General features: G+C 50.4%; 2 protein-coding genes across 2 annotated transcripts in view; one reads left to right on the forward strand and one right to left on the reverse strand.

Annotated features, from left to right (window-relative positions):
- Positions 1-17,350, reverse strand: part of LOC125130469 (WAS/WASL-interacting protein family member 3-like) — a 50,858-nt gene extending 33,508 nt beyond the window's left edge. Inside the window, exons 1-4 of the mRNA XM_047785802.1 lie at positions 17,273-17,350; positions 16,969-17,061; positions 15,934-16,407; positions 12,596-12,672 (exon numbers count right to left, since the gene is read on the reverse strand). Coding sequence (XP_047641758.1) covers positions 12,596-12,672; positions 15,934-16,407; positions 16,969-17,061; positions 17,273-17,350 — 722 coding nt within the window. The remainder of the gene's footprint in view (positions 1-12,595; positions 12,673-15,933; positions 16,408-16,968; positions 17,062-17,272) is intronic.
- Positions 17,351-17,358: 8 nt separating this feature from the next.
- DUSP6 (dual specificity phosphatase 6) lies at positions 17,359-21,817 on the forward strand. The gene is made up of 3 exons (XM_047788322.1): positions 17,359-18,235; positions 18,841-19,278; positions 20,311-21,817. Exons 1-3 carry the CDS (start codon positions 17,836-17,838, stop codon positions 20,616-20,618), a joined length of 1,146 nt encoding a protein of 381 aa, XP_047644278.1. The 5' UTR covers positions 17,359-17,835; the 3' UTR covers positions 20,619-21,817.
- The last annotated feature ends 640 nt before the right edge of the window (positions 21,818-22,457 follow it).

Consider the following 22,457-nt stretch of genomic DNA (forward strand, 5'->3'; position numbering starts at 1 on the left):
GGAGCTCAGAACAGAACCCAGAGAACCCAGGTGACCAGATGCTGATGGGGTGTCCTCTGACGAAGAGCAGACTTGGGCCCGACCCCTGGGGCAGGGCGGAGCTACAGGTGGGCCTCTGTGGTCTCAGCACAGGGTCTGAATTCAGAGAAGGACGCCAGGCAGATGGCCAAGCATCACCCACACCGGGTCCTCGTGGTTCCCAGGCCTGTTTTTTGTGGGGGTTTTTTTGTTTGTTTTTTCTTTTTTTCCTTTCCCCACAACTTCATCCTTTTTTGCAAGCTGTTTTTGTCACCTGAAGTTCCCAAGCCCAAACTCCTCAGGCTGCTCATCCTTCAGGATGCAGTTCCAAAAGCATCTTCTCTGAGAGGCCCTTCCTGACGGCTGACACTTCCTATACCTTGTCTCACCCTCTTTGCCGCTATGTGTCTCTCTCCCTGACCAGCCTTCAAGCTTCTTTTGCCAAATGAGCCCGTCTCCTGAGCCCAGCGTAGCACCAGCATAGCCTACGAGCTGAGTAAATATTGGATGATCCATAAAGGAATGGAGCGTCTGAATGATTCAGTTCCCTCGACGGAGTGGGCTAGGGCTTATTAAATGAACGTCAATCCACGCAGCAACAAGTTAATGAAGTAATTGTTAACAATTCCATATATTGACAAGGGACACAAAGTAATAACATCAGTTAACATTCGCAGACGGCCGATTACACTGGGCTCCGGTGCTTGGTCCTTCACCACTGATGATCTTATTTCATCTTCACAACAACTCGACATGTAAGTGCTATTAGAGCGCCCACTTTACAGATGAGAAAAATGGAGGCATCATGCTAGAGTCTTTAAGAACACGGTTCAGAAGTTCCCATTGTGGCTCAGCAGTAACGCGCCGGACTAGTATCCTTGAGAATGCGGGTTCGATCCCTGGCCTTGCTCAGTGGGTTAAGGATCTGACGTGGCCGTGAGCCGTGGTGTAGGGTGCAGGCATGGCTCGGATCTGGTGTTGCTATGGTTCTGGTGCAGACCAGCAGGGGTAGCTCCGATTCGACCCACAGCCTGGGAACGTCCATAGGTCACAGGAGCGCCCCTAAAAAAAGCAAAAAAGAAAAAGAAAAAAGAAAAAGAACACCGTCCATTCCGGGACTTGTTTATTTTACTAAGGAGTCACAACGCTCACTTCTTGGGTCTTCCATTTGCCACGGGGGATGTGGTGACTGTCAGGGGTGGCAGAAGACGCCATCAGGCCCTTCTGGTCCCTTGCCTCCCTCCTTGTCCCCTGTGTCCTACATTAACAGAAAGAGTCTGTCCCATGCAGCTCTACTGCGGGGTCCCACAGCATGCCTGCCCCTTCCTCTCCTGTTGGAGCTGGTCCCTCCCCCTCAGTTCTCCTTCGAGTCCACCGGGCATCGTCAGCACGGAAGTGAAACGAGGAGGCATCTTCCTGCTCCTCTAACATCTGTGTATCTACCTTGTTTTGAGGACCTCAGGCCACCCTTCATCTCCATCATCCTCTGAGGCCCTTACTCCACCCCGTGAGGCACCTGACAGCCCCAGAGGTTTAGAAGCTTGTCTAACATCCGAGAAGGTGGACGCAGAGCGCAGGTTCAAACCGAGGCCCATCTGCCTCCCAGCGACGCAGCTGGTCAACTATCTCTGAAGCCCCCCGCTTTGGACATGCTCGGCAACACCCAGCATGTTGTCACTAAAACCCTTTTTGGTGCCGGGGACTGGAATCTCCTTCTCTGGTTCTTGGTCAAGGTCTCCTTTGAAGCGTGACCTTGGTGGCAGCTTTTCAGTCTGCTTAGAAAAAGTCCCACAGACGCCATCCGCCGGTGTGAAGTTAAAGACGGTGGCCAAGTGTGATGGCAGGGAAGACGAGCCGTGTCTCCAGCTGGGAAACTCAGATCCTTCCCGTGACTGAGACCTTTCTCCCCTCTGCTTTTTCGCTTTTTTTTTTTTTGTCTTTTTGCCTTTTCTAGGGCCGCTCTGTCGGCATATGAAGGCTCCCAGGCTAGGGGTCGAATCGGAGCTGTAGCCACCAGCCTACACCACAGCAACAGCAATGCAGGGTCCGAGCCACGTCTGCCACCTACAGCACAGCTCACCGCAACGCTGGATCCTGAACCCGCTGAGCAAGGGCAGGGATCGAACCCGCAACCTCATGGTTCCTAGTCGGATTCGTTAACCACTGCGCCACGACGGGAGCTCCTCTCCCCTCTGCTTTTCAGCAACACATGCGCTCCTAGTTTGCAGGCAGCTATCGCTGGTGACCTGGATGCTGAGAGCCTGTTATGAAACGAGGCAGCAGCAGGAGAGAGGAGCCCAGAGCCCACGCCCACCCTGTTTGCTTTGTGAAATTCCAGACAGTTGAATCGGCTCTACCTCATCCTAAGAACTCCAGATTCCCCTTTTCTTAATGACGTTCCCCTCCTTAAATGCCTACACAGTTATCTTTGAAGGAGAAAGAGAAGAGGTGAATCACTAGCAGGAAGCGGAGGGGAGAGGTGTGCGGTTGGAACGGCAGATGGCTGCGTGTGTGGGCACGAAGCGGTCTCTGCTGCTCCTTCCACCTCCCTCCGGAATCGAGTGCTTTGGAAGCAGACATTCATTCCAGGGTGGGGGCGCTCAGGTACCAACATGTAATTCCACATCCGCTCGGATCCCTCTCAGACATCGCAACTCGGGCTCGGGCTCAAATTGGGCTGTTTACCCTCTTCTCGAAGCTTTGGCATTAAACTGTCCAAAGAAAAGGGGATAAACTCGTGTCACTTAGTGGCAACAGAATTGTGCATGCGGTCTGCTTTCTCCTGAGGACATAAAGTCAGTGCGTGAATATTTTCTCGCGCCACAGTACAAGCTCTCTAACCTCATAAGGGGTTAGAAACGCCTAGAGGGGAGCTGGAGGAGAGAGACTACATGCAGATAGCGATCTGCGGTAAGCAGGAGAACACAGACTGTTCTCGGTGGGGCTTTTGATGGCGGGGTGCGGAGAGGACATGAAGACAGGGTGACCTTGGGGATCCATGCCCATGTGTTGCTTGCTCCCTAAAGCTACCTTCTGGTTGTATGTATGCAGGTGACACCAAAACTGTGGTCATTTCACTTGGTTTTAATTGAAATAAGTTTCTAGAATCTCAAGAATCCAAGAGAATGTACATTTTTTGAGAAACCAACTTTTTTGCAGAAGGCTTTACGTAGGCCCTCCTGTTACCTCTATGTAAATGTCCACGTGTCATCTGGATGGATATACTAGGATAAGTAATTATGGTTATTTCATTTTTAGATTATGAAACTCAGTCCATCAACAGACTCTCTGCCATTGATTTTTCTTCTCACTTCCATCACCACCATCTGCCCTCCCACCCTAGACCCCAGAGCACAGGAAACCTCTTGTGAGCACACGAATGTGCAGAGGGGTAAGAGGTTGCCTTTGTGTGTGTGTGTGTGTGTGTGTGCAATAGGAGTTTTGGTAAAATGTGTGTCTAGAAGTTGAGATGTATTTCTTAGCACAAATTATTACATACCACTTAGAAACAAAGAATCGTGGTTAAGAGCATTTTTTTAGGAATGAACACTGCTTTAGAATCAATTTTAATGACAGTCATCTGATTAGGAAGGCATACGCTCAGTGCCAGAAATCAATCCGAATAATCATAAAAAATATTTCAGCAATCACAAATCCTGTAATAATAGAATTTCTACCCTCTCATTCATTATGACTTGATGACTCATTATCTCAAAGTCATCCATACTAACCTTCACAAAAGCACTCATTCTTGGATCCTAAAAAGCTTTAAAATTATTCTTCATAATTTATAAACATGACCATACTGGTCTATTTTTTGTCTTTTTCTGTCTTTTTAGGGTGACACCAGTGGCACATGGAGGTTCCCAGGCTAGGGGTCCAATCAGAGCTGTAGCTGCCGGCCGACGTCACAGCCACAGCAACGTGGGATTCGAGCGAAGTCTGCAACCTACACCACAGCTCATGGCAATGCCGGCTCCTCAACCCACTGAGCAAGGCCAAGGGCCGAACCTGCATCCTCATGGATGCTTGTCAGGTTCGTTAACCACTGAGTCACAATGGGAACTCCCATACTGGTCTGTTTTCTGTGCCTTTCAGGATGCCCCAGCTTCCCCTGAGCCCTAGACTTGGCCTTGGGCTTGTCCAGAATGGACAGCCTCCTGAGACAGGGCTCCGGAGGGACCACATCTCACCTGCCCTAACAGGAGCCTCAGTGGTCCCTGGCCTGGGTCTGACCTGACAAGACTCACGTGCCGCGTGCGTGGCTGCTGCCCTCCCATCTCTTCCAGGCAGCTTCCTGGCTTCCCTGATGGCTCCCCTAAGTGGCTAACAACGCAGATGTGCAGCACTGAATCAAGGACGAGAGGCCAAGAAGATAAATCCTTCTTCCTCTCTGCACGCCCTCCTCCACTGATGGATTGCTTCAAGGTGACCTGGAGGAAGAACACCTGCTTGGGCATATTTCCTCGTGAGCGTACGTCCCGTTCCTTCACATGCCCGCTGGGTATCTGCTTCCCTCCTCCGCTGCCTCATCTCTCTCTCCCTCACTTCTGCAGCCCTGAGATCACACCTCTCAACGTAACACTAACAAGTAATTTTTGACACAGCTTTTATTCTCTAGGCGATTTGATTAAAACAATGCTTTTTTTTTTTTTAAATCACACATTATATCTCCAATCCAGCCTCCTGCCTACAGTCCATTCTCTTCTTAAAAAGAATGAATGGAGACCTAAAGTTTACATTAAGGTTCTTTAGAGCTGCTCCAGCGAAGTGTCTCTGCGTTGAGACTCTTTTCTCTAAATCTCATCTAACGTTCCTGTAAGTGGGTTTCATCGCACCGCAGTATGACTGGGTATTAGTAATCCTTTTCTCTGATTGGCTGCTTCTGCCCAGTCTGGTTGGTGGTGGACGAAGACAACTGACAGTCGCTTTTCCCACATGCAGCCTCCTATTTACAAGCCCATTTCCTGATCTCCATCCTATCACCACTGATGCTACCCTCTGCCTTCTTTGTGTCCTGACCTCCCCTTCCCTTTCAGTAAATTCCTGATATGTACTGGTGATAAAGCCAGTTCAAGGTAATATTGACGATCCTTTTGATTCAGGATATGCTGTTTGGGATAGAATAGGTATCTTTTAATCGACAGCTAAAGAATATCAGCTGCCAAGAGCAATGTGATATTTGGGGGTTGTAAACCAGACACTTTAAACCATACCTAGAGGGAGAAAAAGAAGTGAAAGGACTTTTTCACTTCTCTATTTAATGGACCAGAAAGTATCTTCTTAGGGAGAGGGAAGGGTGGTGAGGATAAAAGCTCTTCGATATTTAGTGGAATCAAAAGGCAGCGACAGAAAAAAATGGAGTTCCTGTTGTGGCTCAGTGGGAACAAACCTGGCTGGCATCCATGAGGACGCAGGGTCAATCCCCGGCCTTGCTCAGTGGCCTTGATCCAGCGTTGCCATGAGTGTGGCGCAGGTAGCAGATGCGGCTCGGATCTTACATTGCTGTGGCTGTGGTGTAGGCCAGCTCCAATTCGACCCCTAGCCTGGGAACCTCCATATGCTGCGGGTGCAGCCCTAAAGAGACAGAAAAAAAAAAAAAAAAAAAAGACAAAAAAAATTAGGAAAAGAAAGGCAGGGACTGTGAATGCTGGAAGAGAACAGTAGGGCTGTTCCTTTAAACAGTAAGGAGTTAAAATTCCTTGGATGTTTTGCACAGATAATGTCCGAGGCTGAGTTTAAGACAAACACTCTCCTGGGATTAAAACAAAACAAACATACACCAGGGCCCTTGGACCCTGAGCAAGCCTGAGGAGAGGCGTTTTCATCCTCATGTGACGTTTAGAATGAGTTGAAAAGGGAAAGTCAGGCATCAGTGAGTTATGCAGCACAGTGTACCCGGGGATGATTGAGTGCCTCTGAGGTTTTCTGTTTTTTTTCTATTTGAAACTAATGATTGAGTTAGAGTATTTCTCTTCAGTGGCTCAATATTACTTAATGTTATGGTTGAAAAATAAGGCGTAAAAATAAAATAAGATTTTATTTATTTACCAGTCCAAAAAATGGGGCAGAGGGGGAGCAAACAGTTCATAGGAAAAGGAATTCAAACAGCCTTTAAACATATGAAAAGATGCCCAACCTGACTCTTTTTTTTTTTTTTTTTGGCTCTGTGTCTTTTCTAGCACTGTATCTGCAGCATATGGAGGTTCCCAGGCTAGGGGTTGAATCGGAGCTGTAGCCTCCAGCCTACACCAGAGCCACAGCAACGCGGGATCCGAGCCTCATCTGCAACCTACACCACAGCTCAGTACAATGCCAGATCCTTAAGCCACTGAGCAAGGCCAGGGATCGAACCTGCTACTTCATGGTTCCTAGTCGGATTTGTTAACCACGGAGCCATGACGGGAACTCTACAACCTGACTCTTAATAAGAGAAATGGGAGTTAAAAGCTGCCATGAGATGTCAGGATTCATCTCTCTGATTGGCAAAAGGTTTATGAGCACACTGTGTCAGCTGAGGTATGAATAAATACCTATTCATGGTGGGTATACAAAAGTATTATGAAGAACCACTATGTCCATCGATAGGAAGATTTCATAAACCATGTTGTGCTCATGTAGTGGAATACTATGTACCCATTAAAAAGAATGAGGTAGCCCCATGTTTCCTGATATGAGTCCATCTTCAACGTGTGTTCAGTGCAAAATCAAATTCATACACAAGTTTCATCTACCTAAATATAACTCCATAATGGGTTTTTTTTTTTTTTTTTGGCTTCACCTGCAACATGTGTAAGTTCCCAGGCCAGGGATCAAACCTGTACCATAGCGGTGACATTGCCAGATCCTTAACTGCCAGGCCACCAAGGAACTCCAATTTTTTTTTTAATAAAAGAAAAAATTGCATAATACATGTAAACATTTGAAAAGGGGCTTTCATCTAATTCATGAAGAAACTGTATTCTGTAGTTCCAAGTCAATCTGAGGCAGGATACATATTTTTTCATTTCTATTAAAATAGACTATTTTCAAAGGCAGTTTTAGGTTTAAAGCAAAAGCAGGAAGTACAATATTATAATGGTGGATACGCATCCGTATATATCTGTTCCAATTCACAGAGGGTACCAGCACTGGGAGGGGGCCCTTAGGTAAACTGTGGACAGTGGCAGGTGATGTCTCCAGGAAGGGCCATCACTTGTAGCAGCAGATGGACCTTTTCGGTGTGGGATGTGGCACTTGTCACCGCTATGGCAATGAGACTTGCAACTTCTGCAGAAATTTCCCTCCAAAGACTATTTCTGATGCTTTTACTCAACGCTCAGCTTTTCTGCAGGTCTGAGGTGTTTCTGATAAAAAGTTAGAGGCAAAAAGCAGTTTCTCTCCTGGAGACAAGTGACACCACTGGCATTTAGAATAAGATTTCCCCTCTTCCCTGGCTACAAATACAAGCGTCTCCCAGCACCTCCCTGTGTGAGGTAAGATAAGGATTTTGTCATCTTCTATTAATAGGGAGGGATTCTGAGTCACAGAAGGGGTAAGTGATTTTTTTCTAGCCCCAGAAATAAGAGGAGTAAAATGAAGCATGATGATTGGTGCATTATTTTAGGAACGGGACCACTGTGGTGGAGAGCATCATTTTCTTGAGCAACGGCAACTGCTTCCTAATTGGTTTTCCTGCTCCCAGTTTCTCTCTCCCCTGCAGTCTACTCACCCCTTTTTTTCCCAGAGCCAGATTCTGCACTCACGTCACACCCCTCTAAAAACATCTGTGATGACTTCTCACTGCCTAAAGGAAAATGCCACACTCTTTAGCAGGACCTCCAGAGCCCAGGTGCAGCAGGCTTTAAACCACCTCTCCTCTTTCTCTGCCCCTCTGTGCCCCTGGTACCGCTCACCTGCTCTCCAGTCCTCATGCGTGTCCATCCATCCTCCAATCCCATGCGCAGGCCATCTGGCTCTTACCTGGCTTGACCTTCCTCTCCTGTGCCTCTAGGGCGGGGGAGGGGGGATCTGCTTATCCACAGGGATCCACCTCGACTACCGTCTTCTCTGGGACATTTCCCAACACCCAAGGTCAATGAATCCACTTCTTCCTCTTGTTCCCACAGCACTTTTTTCCCCCCCTACGGCAATGGCTATATTTCCTTCCTTACATTCTAGCATTCTAGCAACCTGGGCACGTGTCTAACCTCCCCCATCAGACTTATTCTTTTGCGACAGTAGGGTCTGACGCTTGCTGACTTCCACGGGCCCTAGCAATCATTTCAGATCATTTCAGGAACACCAGGTGCATGGCAAAAGGCCTGATGCTGTTATTAAAAGAAACCTTCTTTTAGGCAAAACCACAGGCAGATCGGGGTACTGTTTCAGGCGTCCGTGCCAGTTCAAGAGTGGAGTTGACAATGACAAGCAGATTAGGCATATCGAAGGTCTGTTGTGAAGGTCTGATATTTGTGGATAAAATGTACTATTTAACTCATCCTTCCAGGTAAATGTCTATACTTGTGGACTAGAGCTGGTGGGTGGGGAATCTGGCTGCCTGAGCTCTGAGGAGCATCTCAAACTGTGGTCCATCTGTCAGAGCCACTCTTGGCTTCTGGGCTATGGGGCAGTTGCCTGGGTCCCTCTCGAGACCTCAATCAGAGTCCCTGAGTGGGAGGCTGGGGTGTGGATTACAGGCAAGTACCTCCAGCTGTTTCTAAACCTTTATTTTGAGACCCACTGGCCTGGCCAGAAGCCCTTCCCTAGGCAGGGGGAATGATGGCGGGGAGTGTTATGAATCCTTCTAAAGCAGAGGTTCTCAGCCCGGGCTGCATATGAGAATTCCCCGGGGACCTTTTGAAACATATGGATGCCTGAGACCCGCCTTACATCGTTTAAGTCAGACTTCCTGGAGCTGGGACTTGAGCATCTCTATTTTTCTAAAGCTTTGCTTCTGAGCCAAGGTGGCTGTTAGACAAATGTCAGATTCTCTGGATAGAAATCAGGGGCCTCTAGTGGCTAAAGGCCCTAGATTTAGGTCACACTCCTCAGCGCACTCCATCTCACGCTCACTCGAAAAGTTAATCTCCAACCAAATTTAACCAGACCAAAAAAAACCTACGTTTTAGCAAGGAGGTACAGTCATCCCAACTGAGTCCTTCTTCCAGCTCCGTGTTTGGATGAACAGCACCTTGCATGAAAGAACCATGCTGAAGGGAAGGCAGCCAGGTTCCCAAATAAACCGCAGGATCCTAGGGGAAGCAGAGGGTCACAGGCCCCAGCCCTGGGGACTGCGTGGTTATAGGTGCAGGTGCGCTGGCTGCCTTCTTGCATGTGGTCCTGAGAGATCCATGGGTCCTGTCATACCTCCCCTAACAAGGACACTTGGCAGATGCCACCAATTTCAGCAACGGAAATAACTTTTTAGCATCTTTTACTCAAGTTAAAAAAAAAAACAAATGCACACACAGGTCACTAAGCCTAAGGTATTGGTTCGTATTAGAGAGCGTCACAGCCAATTCTCCATCTTTAAAGCACAGAGCGCTGCAGTGGCCCCACCAAATTACTAAAAGGACATTAGCCTACAGACAACATAACAAAAGGCAGAGAAATCCCCCTCCGAAGGTTTCTCCCTTGGGAAACTGGTTAGGCAAGGAAGGTGTGGTGGGGATGGGGGAGGGGGGAGTGGGGGGAGGAAGGGTTGACCTAGCAAGGGTTTAGACTTTCGGAGTTTGGGTCAAGAATCTAAAACTTCAGATGGCTCCAGAAAAATCTGACGGGGTTTACACCAAAAGATGCACACTTGTCAGACATTTATAAAAATAACCTTGGCATCCTAAGTGTGCAAAAAATTCCTATAGAAACTGTGCTGAGCGGGTGGCCAGTTTACTCAAGGCTCGGTATGTTTCCACAAAGTGGCCTTGAGCAGAGAACTCTTCATCCATGAATGGAAGATTCTTTCCAGTCATGGGAGACTTGCTCTCACACCCACCCCCGCCACCAGAAAAGCCCTTGCTAGGCTAGACGCCCCCAGAAGGAAGGAACCTCCCAGGCACATTTCTTAGGTGCAGGACGCTTAAGAGCTTAAGTGTATAAATGGGTGCTCCCACCAGTGACTGCAAACCCAGATCAGTGACGATGGTTACAATGGTTGGTCTGGGCTGGGAGACTTCCTTTTTTTTTTGGTCTTTTTAGAGCTCCACCTGCAGCATAGGGAAGTACCCAGGCTAGGGGTCGACTCAGAGCCGCAGCTGCTGGCCTACACTACAGCCACAGCAATGCCAGATCTGAGCGACATGTGTGACCTACAATGCAGCTCATGGCTACACAGGATCCCCCGCCCACTGGGGGAAGCCAGGGATGGAACCCGCATCCTCATGGGTACTAGTTGGGTTGTCACCGCTGAGCCGCAGCAGGAACTCTTGGGCCAGGAGACTTCCAACCTGCCTCCTGCAGACTGTGCAGTGAATAGGAACAGCTAAGGGCCCGCAGTGACGGAGGGGGCAGGTGGCTGCTGTTTCAGCAGGCGAGTCCTGGCCTGCTGGGAAGTCCCTCTGAAGCAACCAGCATCCTCAGCATCCCCAATTTATCCAGATCTCTTGACATAGTGAGAAACTGTCACTTCTGTGCTGCCGACATCAGCAACGAAGGGGGGTGGTAAAACAATCAACTCTCGTCTTTAACTTTTTCCCTTTTTTCCCCAGAATCTTGCACGGGATTTGTTTTCCCTGTTCTTAAGAGCAAAATCGACACTGTAGTATTTCTCATTACATAATCCTTTTCCAGTAAGGTCAATAAACATTTATTTAGAGTGTGTGACTAATAAAACTGGTAACTGTCAAGGAATTATTATTGTTTCAGGACTTTTCCTACCCTCTTACTAATATAACCCATCTATTACAATAGTCCCGTGATAGGCTATCTTCATTTTACAGATAAGGGAACTCAAGTATACAGAGGTTATGTGTTTTCCTGCAGAGTCACATGCTGGAAAGGTTTACAATCCAGGTTGGTTTGACTCTGGAACTCCCAGTCTTGAGGAGGCAGATAAAATTTAACAAATAATCTAGACGCTGCTGTTTTTTTAACAGGTTGCACGAAGTCTCCTTATCTAGTACGGAGCAGGGTGTACTAAAGAGGCTTTGAAGGGACTGAAATGTTTGGATTCCAGGGGAATCATCTGACATTTGAGCCCAGCCCTCCCCACGAAAAAACCGTGGTGACAATACCCTTGCTATGCCAAATCATCACAGGAGTTAGACCGGGAACATGCAAAGCTTGGTGCAGAATAAATGGTAGGGTTATGTTGTTATTTTTGTGCCACATCCGAATGGAACTTTTGCAATTAACCCACCCAATGGCCTAAAGCAGCACTGCTTAGACTGGGGTCTGGAGGCCCCTGAGGTTCCGCTCATATCTTTGTGGGAAACCTGTGAGTTCTCAAGTCTGACAAACTCAGCTAACGCCTTCCTTGTGGGGTGGGCACATAGAGTCATCTTCACGGACGCAAAAACACAGGCTGGGCAGGAAATTCAGTACCTACTTAGCAAAATAATGACTTCTCTGACACCACAGCTATGTGTACCGCTCACGCCTGCGTAAATAAGGCAACACAAGCTGAGGAGAAGTCGCCAGAGGAGACCGGGCCCACACAAGGAGGCACAAGGCAAATATTCTGCAGGTAGACACAGCATGGCCAATGCTTAGGACGCTGCCCACATGAGGCCTCATGACATGACCATGGAAGATTCTGGAAAGATGAATATAGAGACAGTCCCTCACCTCCCTGGAAGGAAATGTCAGCCTCGTTTCCCACTAAGGATCATCGCCAGGGCTTTGGAAATATTACAACAGGCAGCAGGATGCCATTGCTCCTTTTCCCAAACAAAATGGAAACCAAATCCCCCAGAACCAGTCGGGAATGCGCTTGGCTTTGCTGCAGATACAGAGACGCCAGCCTCCTGATACGTTCTTACCTGTACAGGCACACATAGGAAACTAAGGGATAAGAGGAAAGAATCAATGAAATGCCTCCCAAGGGTCAATGAAATGTTTTCCCACTGGAAGGAAAGGAACAAAAAGCATCTGAAAGGAGAAAGCCACGCTGCTCTCTTTAAGTGAATGTCCTGCACCGGGGCTGGCTAACTTCCAAAGAATGTCCCTTGATACAGTCTCTGTGGGATCCTGCGTGTACACTAATGGGCATTGCATCAGGTGACAGGAAACAGCAACACAAAAAAGCTGGCGAAGCCTGTCGCCTTGAAAAGCTTAGTCTGACTGGGGCCCGGGTCTGGATTTCTCAGCGGGTCCAGGTGGTGTCATTCGCGCAAGGTGTGAACGTGCCACCTCCTGCCTCCGACCACCCCCTCGAGGGGGCTCTGGGGGTGACTGGCCCACTGCTGCTGGTTGCCTCTGACTGGGTCTGCCTTGCCCACCACTGTGGCATCGTGGGGGACATCAGCTTCTCAACCCTGAGCAGGCTGCCGGGAGCGACCCATCGCCCACCAGGATCTCCAAGCCTCGGCATGCTCACGGGGGGCGCGTGTTCGAAGCTCCCGTTGGTTTTCTCCGTGTACAGCCCACCGCCGTGTCTTACCTGGGTGTCCCATCGTCGGTCCTTTGGGTTCCGCAGGTCCTGCCGGGCAGACAAACGTTGCTGTCTTTTGGAGGCTCCTGTCAGGACAGCTCAGCGTGAGTTGTGTGAACCTCATGTGCCCTTTACTTCAAGTCAGACTATTTGCAACCTAGTTCTCAAAGGCAGTGAAATCCCGTTCTAAGGTCAGCTGTTCTGAAAGCCAGCGGTGCTCACTTCGAGGCCCTCTAAAAATGAATCCTGCACACGCTACCAGACTCTGGCTTTAGTCAGATCTTCCAAAACACGCTCTCCTTATGAGTGGAAGGTCGGTGTGGCCGCTTTCACGGGATGTGTTAATAAATGGCATTGTATTCACAGAGATCACACCACGAAGATTCATGGTCACACGAACCTCGTGCATCGCGAGTGTTCTCAAACACAGGAAAATTCCAGCAAAAGTGGGAATACTTCTCTGATAACCAAGCAAACATTTCGAATTGAAAGACTGACATTTAAGGAACCTTCCAAGGGAAGACACCAGGACGATTTCAAGCACGAGTGCTCAGTGTGTGCACGCGCACACACGCTCACCGAGCAGGATCTATGAAACTGCTTTTGTGCACTTACAAAAAATGGATCAGCGCTGACCTGCTGTATTCTCCAACCTATCAACACAGCTGTTTACATGTGAACAAAACCCTCAGCAGGGAACTGAGGCGTCCAGAAGTAAGGAAGCCTGTTGTTCTTTCAGTCCCCAGAAATCTCCTGAGAGAGCGCTTCCTGGGAGCTCTGCCCCCAGGGCCAGGATGAGGAGATTAAAGCAGGATCACCTGCAACAGGGAGTCAGCTTTCCGCAGAAACGAAGCAGCGAGTTAAAAAAACATGCGCTGGGTACCCACTTTGTGGCCCACACCTACTGTGTGTCATCCTGGCCGTCTCGAACCCTCGCCGTTCTTTGATGCAGAGGTAACAATTCCCCATTCTACCTTTGCTGGATTCTTGCCCTGGTTTTTCTCCACAGCACTTTCCCTTTCTCATATACCGTATAATTATTTAGTTTGTTTATTGTCTCTACTCACTGGAACATAAGCTCCAGGAGGGCAGGATGCTCGTCTGTTTTATGCACTCCTGCTTTCCTGGAACCTCAAGGGAACGAATGAATGGAGGTCTAGAGAGGCTAAATTACTCGTTCCTGTCAAACGACTCGTTAGTTAGGGACAGAGCTGAGGGTTGAACTGAGGCCCATGTGCTGCACTGACACACACCAGTAACGGCAGCTGTGAGGATCAGACTCTAAGACGCATCCCAAGACAGAATGATATATGGCATTTATGGAATGGTTGTCCAGTGGTGCATGCAGTCAAAGAAAACCACTAGATGTGAAAGGAGCAGGAAGGAAAGGAGCCTAACTTTTGATCCTGGACACCTGTGAGGAAGGAGCAACATAATATGTGAAGCTGGAAAAGCCTGCAGGACAAAATTCCAAGTGCAGACCTCGAATCCTCCCAATGCCAGCAGGAACAGAAAAAGGCGGTGGGCTAGTCTCCACGACGCCCTGCCTGTGGTCATCTTTAAGGGTCTGTGAAGAGTCAGGCCTCAAACCCCGACCCTACTGTTGGCTACTGTGTGACCTCAGGCAAGCCTTCCTCTCTATAAATGGGGGATAATCTGCATGGGGTTTTCTGAAGCCTGAAGGAACTATGCATGGAAACACAGGAATCGTGCTCCCCCCCCCGCAATGTGGTAAATGCCCACCACCTATTACTTCTAATTATGCCAGTTTAGAGTTTAAAAGGGACCTGTAGGAAGAGATCAGAAAGGTAGCTGTGTATATTCCGCATTTAACCGCGTGCAAAGATTCTGACCCTGACGTGTACCAGCACCTGCTTTGCCTGACAGCTGAAGTGCGATGGATGAAACTGTGTAGGGCGTTTCTCAGAGGATTTCTCATTAGACTAGAAAGTTCAAGGTTGCCCGTTAGGCCTCAAGGGGCGTCTTTGGGATGGAAAGGACCCAGGCAGTTCTGCAGGTTGGCAATTCAGAAAGATAAAGATAACATCAACAGGCAATGACACATCAACAACGTGTTAAGGCAGCTTGCTGTACCCATTCAATCATCACAGCGATTCTACCATATTGACCGATTCTACACATATTTTTAAAAATCATTTTCCTTATGCCCACGTGGCAGACTGCGGAATGAGAGTTACATGCTAATACTTGGGAAGAGGTAAGGGCACAATTGAAACCCAGGCCGCTCCACCCTACACTACACTTTTTAGGACCAAGCGGTCAGAGTGACATATTTTTATAGAATGCGCCGAGGAGGAGCGAAGGGTTCGGAAGCAGGGGTGAGACTAAAAGGTTCAGGTTTGAGAAGTGCTGCGACCACCCTCCCAAACTGACTGCCAGGCTCAGGGGACCGCCCTTCTAAACACAGCTGAGCAGAAACCGATTGCCCTCCCCGCCTCTTATGTCAGAGGTCTTGGCCTGAAAGGCTTTGCCCTGCTCAGCTCCGGTGCCTCTCCCCTCCCGGGCTCCCGGTCCCAGGGACAGAATGGTCTTGGGTAGGGACGCCTACAACAGGTGGGGGCGGATCGGAGGTGTCAACTCCAGCGCAAGCCTCCTCCAGCTGGCACTGCACGATATCCAGTGAAAGATGGGAATTCGGTTCCAAGTGATGCCCAAAAAAGGCACGGGGACAAGAGCGCGGCAACCCCCACTCTCAAGGAACCCGCTCCTCCAGGGGCGGCCCGCCCGCAGCCGAGCTCCAAAATTGGCAACCTGGGCCTCGCAGCCGCCTTTTTTTAGCCTACATTCTTCAAACCCGGGAAGAGGCGGGTGACTAAAAATGCAAATGGGAGCGGGGGCGCCTGCAGGCAGGCCCGTGGGTGCGGGGCGTCTGGCTAGGGGAGACCCCGCGACCTCGGGTGCCCTCTGCCACACAGCAGTGGGCGCACCGCGCCGGGAGGGGGGCGGCAGAGGCGCTCCCCGCCGAGCCGCTGCCCCCGCTTCCGCCTCCGCGGCGGCGGCGGCGGCGGGACAATGCGCAGCCTCTTTTCCGCCGCGGGTTCGGGAGGGGCAGCCGGATTAGGGCCCGCGCCTTCCGGCCGCAGCCCCCAGCCCCACCCGCCCCGCCTGCGCGCCGCGCCGGCCGCACACAGGTGGTTTTCCGCTCGGGAGCGCCAGGCCCCTGTGCTCGTATGTAACAATAGAGTTCTGCGCGCCGGGAATGCGCCTCCCGCCGCCGCGGCGGCCCCGGCCCGCCACGCCTCCATCCGGCCCCCAGCCGCCCGCCCTGCCCCGCGGTCCCCCGGCCGAGCGCGGCTCGGGGGCCTGCCCGGCACCTCTCCAATTACCTGCGAGCTCTGCACCGTGGCGGAGATGTTTCCCAGGACTCCCAGCTCGCCTCGGGAGCAAGGGGGGCCCGGCTGGCGTTCCTCCTTAGCCCACACCTGCCCCAGAACCCCAAGTCCCACCCTGGGCCCCCCCCCCACCTGCCTTGGGGGTCGCCCGGCGCCCCCGCCCGCTGAACGCGGAGGCGGAGGCGGCGGGCGCCGGCAAGGAGCGCAACGCGCAGGAGCGGGCGGTGCTGTGCGAGTCGCCAGCGACGCAGGGGAGGGGGCTGCTGCCCGCGCAGGGAAGAGGGTAACCCCGCGCGGGATGTCGAGCGTGGGGGCGGGCGGCCTCTCCTCTGACAAGCCTCTGGGTCTACAGTAGGCAATGCGCGGAGCTCTCCTGAGCCCCCGCGGCCTGCCGGCCTCGCAGGAAGACTTCCTCACGCTTTGCGGATGGTGGGGGCTGCCTGCCCGGCTCCGGACGCCCTGGTGCACCTAGCCCAGGCAGCTCCGCCAGGCCGGCTCCTCTGTCGGAAGCTGAGCTCGCTGCTCAGAAATGATGAAGGAGCGCGACCCCCGCCGCGTGCAGTAGGTGACGGCGGGTGAGGGGGTCGGATCCCCGGAACAATGGCTCATAACGCCCCCACGCCGCCTGAGAGGAATAAAAGCACCGGATTGCCCAACGAGTTTGTTTCTACAGTCTCCACGGTTTTTAAAAAATAATTAAAGCGCTATTTAAAAAAAAAAAAAAAAAGCTTGCTTCCTATTATCTGGACAACCAAGCATTTGTTTGTTTGCTTGCTTAAAAATGTTTCAACAAAACCCTGGTTTGTCTCCAAAGATGTTGGATTAGCATTTAACACCTCATCGGTCACTAAAGCCCAGGCAGTCCACCAGCCCCAACACAGTCTCGGCTAAAAGAACATCGGAGCAAACAGAGCCGGGCTTTTTAAACTGGCAAACAAATGCCACACACTGCCTACGGGAGGAGGGGGAGGTTAAAGTGAACTCCAGTCCAAAGGAGTTTAAAGGGAATAAAAGCGAAGAAGTCAGCACTAGTTTCCCTAAAGCTAGCTTGCGCGCACAGGCGTCGCGAACAACGGCTTTTGTGCCTGCTAATTGCACCATTTGTGCGCAAAAGTTCCGACGCTAAGTGTGAACTCTCAACAGAAGGAAACATGAGACAACTGAAGTGCCCTGGTTTGTGTGCCCTGCTCCTCCTCCGCCGCCGCCTCCCCTTCTTTCTCCTTCCTCCCGCCGAGCCCGCTGTTGCAGCTTGTTTGCACTGGGGCTTATCCGGAGCGGAAATTCCTTTCCGTTTTTGTGAATGACAAACTCATTAACAATTCATCAACACAACCTGTTCCAGCCGGCCCGTCCCCACGGCAACAGCCCCTTCCGCAGCGTGCTCATTGGCTGGCCGGGAGAATGTATCCATTGAGACGCTCGCTGTTTGTATCCATTGAGGAGCTGCCTCGCGCAGGGGGTGTGCGAGGGCTGAGTCCAAGGGAGAGTGAGCAAATCCAGGCTTTAATAATCCGAGGAGAAAGCCGCCCGGGTGGATTTGAGGTGCAGTTTGGAGGGAGGGCTCAGGAGCTGCTGGACTTTTTTTTTTCCTCTCCTCTCAGTAGCACGAAGTCCGAATTAATTGGATTTCATTCACCGGGGAGGAACAAAACTGTCTGGGCAGCTTCATTCAAAGAGATTCATTGACACCAAGAGCGTGCGGCTGCAGCCGGGTGCAGAGGGAACCGCCGGCTTCACTTCTGTCTCGCTTGCCCCAACCGCTAACCCGGCTTGGGAAAGGAGAGGTGGCATTAAACCCCGCTCCAAGAGCGGCGGCTTTGGCGCGGCGCGCTCGGCCTATGCCTGCCCCGAGGGGAGTCTGGTAGGCACCTCGCCCTCTCCGGCCGCTCGACCCCCATGATAGATACGCTCAGACCCGTGCCCTTCGCGTCGGAGATGGCGATTAGCAAGACGGTAGCGTGGCTCAACGAGCAGCTGGAGCTGGGCAACGAGCGGCTGCTGCTGATGGACTGCCGGCCGCAGGAGTTGTACGAGTCGTCGCACATCGAGTCGGCCATCAACGTGGCCATCCCCGGCATCATGCTGCGGCGCCTGCAGAAGGGCAACCTGCCGGTGCGCGCGCTCTTCACGCGCGGCGAGGACCGGGACCGCTTCACCCGGCGCTGCGGCACCGACACCGTGGTGCTCTACGATGAGAGCAGCAGCGACTGGAACGAGAATACGGGCGGCGAGTCGGTGCTCGGGCTGCTGCTCAAGAAGCTCAAGGACGAGGGCTGCCGGGCGTTCTACCTAGAAGGTACGCGCCGGGGGCGTCCCGCGCCTGGGGCAGGGCGGGGGACCCCGGCTGCGGGTGCAGGCGGGGCGCGCCGACTGGAAGCGCCCCGGTGGCGCTTGGCTGGCGCTTCTGAGCCGCGCTGTGCGCCAGGAGCTGTCTGCCGGCTCCCGGCGGCGAATCTCTCGCGGCCCGCGAGCCGGGCCCGCGCGGAATCGACCCGCTTCCGGCCACAGGCACGCGTCGTTTCTTTGGAACTAGCTCTCCTTTTTCCTATCCGGCATATCCTCCACTTTCCCTCTACGTTTGATTTCGAATTCAGATTTCGCAGGACTGTAGAGGCCGTGGGGGTGCAGGCAGGCACCTTCTGGCACTTTTAGATACTCAGAAAAGTTGCCATTTTGTGCATTTCCGGATTCAAAAAAATAAGGGTTCCCAGGGGAGGCGGGCTTGTTCGTTCTGTTCCCAAGGGTGCACCTTTAAGTGCCTTTCGCCTGTATTTGTCTCTGTGTTTGGGGGGTGGGGGGGTAAGGTGCTGTGGTGTGTTTCTGCGCCCGGCTGCGGCTCTCCAACCTGTGAAAACTACTACGGTATCTCGGGTTACAAGATTGCTTTTCTCGTCCTGGCAGGTGGTTTCAGTAAGTTCCAAGCCGAGTTCGCCCTGCACTGCGAGACCAATCTAGACGGCTCGTGTAGCAGCAGCTCCCCGCCGTTGCCAGTTCTGGGGCTCGGGGGCCTGCGGATCAGCTCGGACTCCTCCTCGGACATTGAGTCTGACCTTGACCGAGACCCCAATAGTGCAACAGACTCCGATGGCAGCCCGCTGTCCAACAGCCAGCCTTCTTTCCCCGTGGAGATCTTGCCCTTCCTCTACTTGGGCTGTGCCAAGGACTCCACCAACCTGGACGTGTTAGAGGAGTTCGGCATCAAGTACATCTTGAACGTCACCCCCAACTTGCCGAACCTCTTTGAGAACGCAGGAGAGTTCAAATACAAGCAGATCCCCATCTCTGATCACTGGAGCCAAAACCTGTCCCAGTTTTTCCCTGAGGCCATTTCTTTCATAGGTGAGACTAATAGCCCTCACGCAGCCTTTTAAATGCAAAATTCAGAACCATTCCTAGAGTTTAAGGGGTTCACCTTTCTTGTTGCTAACTTGTGGGACTGCAGGTCTCTACGTTCCAAGGGCATTCTCAATTCTGTCGCTTAGCTTCTTGCTAAGAAAAAGGGCCTTTTGACAAGGCTGCAGGCCACAGGTGTATTTGAAATGCTGTCTGCTTCTTGACCTGGAATTCAGTCACTGGAAAGGGGGAGGGCACTCAGAAGGAGACAGCAGAATCCCCTCCCCCATCTTTGGACTAAAGGAGGGCCGGGTCCCAGAGGTACACAGGGTAGACAGGAATTCTAGCATGGCTTTGTAATTTTAAAAGCTCTTCGAGTTGTAGGACACCACGGTGTCCAAAAGCCCTGTCAATGCTATATGTTGTGATCCAGCTGGACGTTACTGTGACACTGCTTAGCAGTGAGCCGGCAAGGGTAACCTGAGCACAGCAGGAAAGACTGTGGGCTGAGAGCCTGGAGAAGCGAATCTCCAGGCATTGTAATGCATTTCCTATTACAAAGGAACTCATTTTCAGGCCATGTCGACATCCTGTTCCTCCTAATGGGCTGTCCCCTGTGACTTCCCTCTCTCTTTTAAAATGCCTGAATACCTCCATTGTTAGCGACACAACAGTTGGAGAATAATTTAATAGACCCTTGCAGTCTGCTTGTCTGTATAAAAGGCATTCACGACCATATTGCAGGGTTTCTGGTATTCACATGCTGAGGCAAAGAATGCACACATTAAGGAGTTTTTTGTTGGCAGAAACTTAATACAAAAGCTCCCTTTTCAGAAAATATCTGAAATATGTAATTGTGCCCAGTGTTACATGTTTTATCGCAGGAATACATTTGCTGCTGCCTGCAGGGCTCAACTGCCACACACGATTATTTTTTATCTTTATTATTACTGCTGTTACTCAGTTTCGAGACTGAGCACTCACAAAGGGTGGTTTTCGGTCTACTGACATTTTGCCTTTCTTTTTGTGTGTTTCCAGATGAAGCCCGGGGCAAAAATTGTGGTGTCTTGGTGCATTGCTTGGCCGGCATCAGCCGCTCGGTCACTGTGACTGTGGCTTATCTTATGCAAAAGCTCAACCTGTCGATGAATGATGCTTATGACATCGTGAAGATGAAGAAATCCAACATCTCCCCCAACTTCAACTTCATGGGCCAGCTGCTGGACTTCGAGAGGACGCTGGGACTCAGCAGCCCCTGTGACAACCGCGTCCCCGCCCAGCAGCTCTATTTCACCACCCCCTCCAACCAGAACGTCTACCAGGTGGACTCCCTGCAATCCACGTGAAAGGCCCCACGCTGGGATGTGTCCGTTCCTTTAGCAGTTTCTCTTAGCAGCATCCACTGGGCTGCTTTCTTTGTATGTGGCCCCAGGTGTCACCATGACACCAGCTGTCTGTGTTAGACAAGGTTATCACGTGTGGAATTGGCTATTACAAAGGGAGAGGTTTGCTCCCTGCTCGTTGGAAGAACAGGCCATGCTGTATAGATAGGGGCAGTAGGTTTGGTCCACACCCATGTGTACAGCCTACCCCTGCAGGGACTGGAACTCAAGGACTTCCAGGTATATAGGGTAGGACCAAATGGTAGGTGGGAGCATGTGCTCTTTAGGGCCTTGTATGACTGTTTCCTTTTGCATCTGGAACTGACTCTATCTTGTCTTCAGTGAAGACCGATGCAATATTGCATATAGAGGAGCCAAAGAGAGGTTTCAGCTCTGTATTTGTAGTATCAGTTTGCAAAAAATGAAAATAAATAATAACGCAATCAAATGAATCTGATACTCCATTTGATTATTGTAAATATTTGATCTTACATCCCTTGACAGTGTTTGTTTGAATTGTGTTTGTTTTTCCTTTGATGGGTTTAGAAAAAAATCATCCAAAGGGGGAGAGAGCAGTATACCACTTCTTCGAACAACAAAACAGAAACTTTTGCTCTTTCCTAATCCAAAGGATATATTTGCAGCATGCGCAGCTTCACCAGGCCTGAATGATATTTTCATGGACACTGTTAGCACACAGACCTTGTTATGGTGCAGTCTTTAGTCTCTTTCATATATCTTCCTTGTGACTTTTTTTTTTCTTTTAATGTAGTTTGATTCTGCCTTACTTTTGTAAATATTTTGGCTTGTATTGTCTCAAAGGGGATATCTTGGAAAGACACCAAAATCATGGGCTCTTTTTTTTTCTTTTTTTTTAAACTTCAACTGTGCTGAACAGTATATTACCTCTGTACAAAATTCTTCAGGGAGTGTCACCTCAAATGCAATACTTTGAGTTGGTTTCTTTTTAAAAACAACTTGTGTGAAACTGGAAGCGTGTGTGTGTATGTGAGCATGGGGACCCATTCAATAGGCGACATGCATATGATTGTGAAGGAGGGGGACTTCCGTCGCTCCATTATGTTCATGATGTAAAATTTTGAGCTGAAATTTATTATAAGAATGTAAAACCTTAAATTATTAATAAATAACTATTTTGGCTATTGAATGTGTATTTTTTTAAGAAACTCTCATTGTGTTTATGTGTGAAGGGGCACATTTTAGGGGTGTCAGCTGGGGACCGATGTTGACTTGTAAGGTGCATGTAGGAATAGCAGTGCGAGGTTCTCATCTTTAAGCTATTTCCAAGCATGTTTTCAGGTGCCGTTTATGAAATGACTCTTTGGCCTCAAATAAAAAGGGCAGCATAGAAAGGATTGATTCTATCGTTCTATAGACAATACGTAATAGGCCTCTAGTTCTGGCTTATTAAAAGTGCTAAATGCTCTGCAAGAAAAATGCAGCCACAGAGCACAGCTTGCTGAGGTACAAGATGGGGATATTGATGAAGAGTCATAAAGTGCGGGGGGCGGGGGCTAACGCGGTGACAGTCACAGTGGCACCATGTTAGCCTCTCTTTCCTTCCCTGTTAAAGGGTCTTCTCAGTAATACTTAGATATGCCAGCGAGAAAGTAGAGATGCTTCTTGTGTAGGTCTGTAAGGGTCTGGCAATTCTACCTGCAACTTCTCGTGTTGGAATAACAAATGAACCGAGAATGGCATCTCCCCTTTGCTTTTGTGTCTATGTGGCTGGGCAGAGCTAAGCTCTCTCCCTGAGCCTGGATGTGGCTACAATTTCACCAC

Source organism: Phacochoerus africanus, chromosome 7 (assembly GCF_016906955.1).
Source record: "Phacochoerus africanus isolate WHEZ1 chromosome 7, ROS_Pafr_v1, whole genome shotgun sequence".
Taxonomy (NCBI): domain Eukaryota; kingdom Metazoa; phylum Chordata; class Mammalia; order Artiodactyla; family Suidae; genus Phacochoerus; species Phacochoerus africanus.

Excerpts from the sequence above, each read along its gene's own strand:
- DUSP6 (XM_047788322.1), top strand. The coding sequence starts at position 17,836 with ATGATAGATACGCTCAGACCCGTGCCCTTCGCGTCGGAGATGGCGATT. Across the intron at positions 18,236-18,840 it reads CCGGGCGTTCTACCTAGAAG|GTGGTTTCAGTAAGTTCCAA; the intron begins GTACGCGCCGGG and ends TCGTCCTGGCAG. Across the intron at positions 19,279-20,310 it reads TGAGGCCATTTCTTTCATAG|ATGAAGCCCGGGGCAAAAAT; the intron begins GTGAGACTAATA and ends GTGTGTTTCCAG.